The sequence below is a fragment of the Crocuta crocuta genome, unplaced genomic scaffold, assembly GCF_008692635.1.
Source record: "Crocuta crocuta isolate KB4526 unplaced genomic scaffold, BGI_CrCroc_1.0 scaffold77, whole genome shotgun sequence".
In the NCBI taxonomy this organism is placed as follows: domain Eukaryota; kingdom Metazoa; phylum Chordata; class Mammalia; order Carnivora; family Hyaenidae; genus Crocuta; species Crocuta crocuta.
This window is the reverse complement of record NW_027532172.1, coordinates 6,689,651-6,694,366: the sequence shown is the minus strand read 5'-3', so window position 1 is coordinate 6,694,366 and position 4,716 is coordinate 6,689,651. Positions and strand designations below refer to the sequence as shown.

Genomic DNA, 4,716 nt, shown 5'->3' with positions numbered 1-4,716 from the left:
GATCCCATTCCAGAAGCCGCCACATACCCTGGCTCTCCTCATCCTCATTGTCTACATGTAACAGCTGGTCCAGATGCTCTGGCAGGTTCTGGAAGTTCAGGGGTTTCCTGGGGAGAGCGAGAGGCTGCGAGGGGCCCAAAAGTCCTTGAAACCAGCCAGATAACACTAAACGCCTCTCCCACTCCCTTTCCTCTGAGCTTCAGACAATGGCTGCCTAGATTCCAGAAAAAGGGTTATGCCTAGTCCTAGATTCTGGCATGCTGCGGGGTCAGAAGGCTGGATTACCCATTAAACTAAGAAGTACCAGTCCAATATGGTCCATCTCAGGACTTAAAAAAAGAAGAAGAGCCCTCCCTCAATCTTAATTCCCTCATCTGTAAAAAGGGAACAACTGCTGAATGTCAGAGATGCTATGAAGAATCCAAGGCATAAGGCGTGCTCTCTGCATGGCCCAGAGCCAGCCCACCCACCCGTAAAGAAGGATCTGTTGATCTGCCTGGGAGAGGAAGGCTGGGAGAAGTACCAATCCCCGAGGCAGCCTGTACCAATGACAGCTGGGCTGGCCCTTGATCCCAGGCCTGTGGTCCCAGCCAGGGAAGTCTGTGTTGAATGAGACACGTCTTGGGAGGATGAAAGGCTGAGCCCTCTAAGCTGCTAGCTGGCTCTGTCCTGTACCTACCTGTATAGGAGAACAGAGCACATGGCCTGCCTATTTGCCATTTGCCCCAGCCAAGGGGGCTGTGGAAATCTGAGTGGCCCCCTTATATTTCCTGCACACATGCTCAGATGAGAAAGGCCTCTGCCTGATGCTGGCCAGCCTTGTCCTGAGTACAGCTGCTAAGAATAGCAGGGAATGGGGTGGCAGTAACTAGCAGGGCTCGACTAGAACAGAGACCAGTGCCCATCTGGACCTGGCCCAGACTGCTGGCACCTCTCTGATCCCAGCTCCTTCTCCATTCATTGGTCTAGAAAGTAGGCTCTGGAAGGGGTCATAAATGGGCCAAAACACCAACTCTCTGGCAAAGTAGCTTCAACTGGCTCAGGGAACACATGCCCCCCTGCTGTGAGCTACTACTGAGCTGCTGGAGGTAGAGATGCATGAATCCTCCTCCCCATTCCTACTAAACTCCAAGCCAAGGTCAACTGGAAGCCATGTAATGGGGTGCCCCACCAGGAGCATGAAAAGCTCCAGCCAACTTCCTCTCTAAAGACCCCAACAGGTCCAGGGAGAAAGCCTTCTGTCATGGCAGTGCTTACTGGCCCGCACTTGGAAGGCCAAGTGTAGTTCTGTCCTTGCTCTTGAGAGCAGCTGGGGGCAGCTCAGCCCCAGCAAGTGCCTGCAGCACTGCCTTTGGCAAACCCGGCACTTGCCTGCCCTTTTTAGATTGCCTAGGTCCCAGCCCAGGGCTCTGCATCCACACAAGCACTGACTGATGGCCCTGCCACCTGCTCTCCCTCCTGGCAGCCACAGAAGCAGTGGCAGCAGGACCATTTCTGATATCACATGAGGTAGGGATCAGATGGCCTTGGAAACAGTCCAGGACTGGGGCTGGCGTGGAGGTGGGTATAGCCCTCCACAAGTAGGAATTCTATGGCCACCGCAGCCATTTAAATGGAAGAGGCAACAGCCTTTGTGGCTGCCCAGGGAGCAGAGACTGTGGAAGACAGGAGGGACCAGCTGGCAGGGGTGCTGAGAGATAGGGACACCCATGCTTCACTGCAGGAAGATGGAATCCACGTGACCTTCCGAAAAAGTAATGTAGTAAGAGTCTTAAAAGTGACTGCAGTTCAAATGTGCCAGCCACATAATTCCAACCCTGGGCATCGTCACAGCAGCACGGTTTACAAAAGCGAAAGCCCCTCCAACCCAGGGCAGAGTTAAAGGCTACAGCAGACCCCTGGCCCTAAAAGATGCCCACCAAGATTGGGATTTGTATACAGAAAATAAACACTCAGGAGATAACATTTAATGACGAAGGTACAGTCTAAACTTCTATACACTTTTGGAGGGGAGGAATCGATCCACTATCTTGAGGGCAGTAATGGTTTAACAGGTTATCTGGATGAAAACTTATTGAATTCTACCTTTCAAATACATGTAGTTTGGGGTGCCTGGGTGGCTCAGTCGGTTAAGCATCCCACTTCGGCTCAGGTCATGATCTCATGGTTCATGGGTTTGAGCCTCACGTTGGGCTCTGTGCTGACAGCCAGCTCAGAGCCTGGAGCGTGTTTCAGATTCTGTGTCTCCCTCTCTCTCTGACCCTCCCCTGCTCACACACTCTCTCTCTCTCAGAAATAAATAAAACATTAAAACAAATCAAATACATGTAGTTCATTGTCAATTATTTCTCGATAAAAGTTTTTTAAAAAGAACTGAAGATGACAGAAATTTTTTAAAAATTCTATACAACATAATCCAAACTACACACATCACAAGCTAAGGAAAACAGAAAAATCATGCTCAAATGGTCAAGTTAGAAGAACAAGATACATAGACATTTTTTCTTCTTCTAAGATTCTTCTTAAGTGCGCTTGTAACTTTCTTAGGGACGGTAATGCACTCAACCTTCAAGGAAAAGGGACTTGGTAGGGTCTGCACTTTATAGGTTCAGGTGGAGGCTACAGAGGACTGGGGTGGGACAGAAGTGCAGGCAGGTGCACACGGGGACCAGATGCTGATTGTGGAGTAGGAGTGAGGTGCTATCCTGAGGACTGAATGTACACCACTTCCCTAACTTCCACAACTCAGAAAGTAGGTACTAACATGGCCAGGGGAGATGAAGATGCAGAGTCCAGAAGGCAGACTCTCTGGCCAGAGGTTTCACAGCCTGGAGCGACAGAGGGAGAAGAGAACCCAAGCCAGCCTAACCAGAGACTCTGGGATGGTCCTTTGGAGCAAGGGGCTACCCACAGGCCATACCTGCTGGTGGCTGCAGTGGGCGCATGCTCAGGAGAGGAAAAGATGCGGTGCAGGTAGTCATTCAGTAGTTTCTCCTGCACAATGCCTGTGCCACGGGGCAGAAGAAGAGAAGGATCACACAGTCAGTGTAGCTCCCAGACTGTGCTGGCTCTATAGGCTTCTGGCCCTAGGCCAGCCACAGGGGTCACAAGAGCAGTCATGTTGGGTGCACTGCTCCATCACTGCTGATGAAGAAGAGCTGGCTCACAGGTACAAGGGGTGCAGCAAGGCCTGAAGTTCACTGGGCCTGGGACTTTACCACCTTTGCCTTTTCCTTCTCCTTCCCTCAACACAAGGAGCCTCCTCCCAGCCCTTGTCAGCCCTTACCTGTGACCCTGGATTTCTCAGCGTCTGATGTCAGCCGATAGCTCTTGCGGGAGAAAGACACTCCGGACCCCTTGGATGCCATCCTTCATTTCTTGTGGGCAGCCAGTGGTCCTGGGGGCTGAGTCAGAGGTAGAGCCTATCTATTTGAGGCCAGCCAAGTGTCCCCATACCCACCTCAGTTCTGGGGTGACAAGAAGGCTTGAGAGCAGGCGAGGCCAGGTACATGCACATTCACACACAAACCAACCCAGGGCAAAGGAAAGCAGGGGCTCCCGGCTTCCTACACAGGGAGCAGGGGGGTGGGTCCTGGGCCCCACCATGTTCCAGTGCTCAGCACAGGGCCCAACAGAGAGCAGTTGCCAGATATAGGTTTGTTAAAACTAAATGTCTCAAACCCAGGAAAATCAGACCAAAGTGTCCAAAGTGAGGTGGCCTACAGACAGAGATCCTGTATCCTTCTCAGTTGTAAGCCACACTGGGTCTAGCTCATTTCCAGTAGAGAGAACCCTACACCACATTCCCCAAGTGTGGTCCATCGTCCAAGGGCTTGGTGCCTTCTCCGCCTACAAGTCCTGCTAATACCTAAGGCCAAGATCTTCCCTTCTCTTGCCCCAAGGCCTGCTAGTTTTCTTGTTCCCACTCACACACACACAGCCTCTCATCCATCATCTCAGCTCCATCAGAGCACCACCCCTGCCCAGCTATCATTGCAGATCCTGCTGGTCTTCCCAGTGCTGTCCATCCCTCACATGTCATGGTGTTGCTGCAGCTGCACTAAGTCGCTGGTGACTGCCTTACTAATCTAGAGTTGTGCTGTCCCCAATACAGCGGCCACTAGCCATATGTGACTTTAAATTTGAGTTAAAACATAAAAATTAAAAATTCAACTTCTCAGTTATATCAACCACATTTCAAGGATTCAGCAGCCACATATGGTTAGTGGTTACTGTATTAGACTCTGAAAACATAGAACATTTCCATCATCACAGAAAGTTCTATTAGACAGTGCTGGTCTACAGTCTGGCCTTCTAGCACTGCCTTGGACTGCACTCCCTTCTCCAGGCCTGGTTTCTTATCTCACCTCAAACAGGTCCTCTGTTCCCACCACACACCCTTGCCCATTCACAGTCCGCACCACGCCCGCCCCTCGGAAAGATGACTGTCCCGCCTACTACGGGCCCTCCGCGGGCGTCCATGACCACTGCCCCTCTCACACCAGAATAGGTGTAGGGTTAAACCTGGTCACCCATTTAATCAGCAAACCTTCCAGACATCCGCTCCGGGTGTCAGGTGCTAAGGACCTAGGTGACAGGCGGACCTTGACTTTGCTGGGGGATTCCCTGCCACGTCGATCCTTTCCAATCCCGCCGAGGAATCCGGGCTCGGGACTGAACCGACCCCATCTCAGCCCAAGGACGCGGAGAGCAGCG

General features: G+C 51.8%; 1 protein-coding gene across 6 annotated transcripts in view; it reads right to left on the bottom strand.

Moving 5' to 3' along the window:
- The window catches only part of RNF123 (ring finger protein 123), a 28,163-nt gene that overhangs the window by 22,906 nt on the left and 541 nt on the right, over positions 1-4,716 (bottom strand). For 5 of the 6 annotated variants that reach the window (XM_077777171.1, XM_077777169.1, XM_077777172.1 and 2 more), the window contains exons 2-4: positions 3,287-3,404; positions 2,921-3,005; positions 28-107 (exon numbers count right to left, since the gene is read on the bottom strand). In XM_077777171.1, coding sequence (XP_077633297.1) covers positions 28-107; positions 2,921-3,005; positions 3,287-3,368 — 247 coding nt within the window. In that variant the 5' untranslated portion in view covers positions 3,369-3,404. Of the gene's footprint in view, positions 1-27; positions 108-2,920; positions 3,006-3,286; positions 3,405-4,549; positions 4,611-4,716 lie in introns of those variants that run through there. The other variant, XM_077777170.1, reaches the window with a different exon arrangement.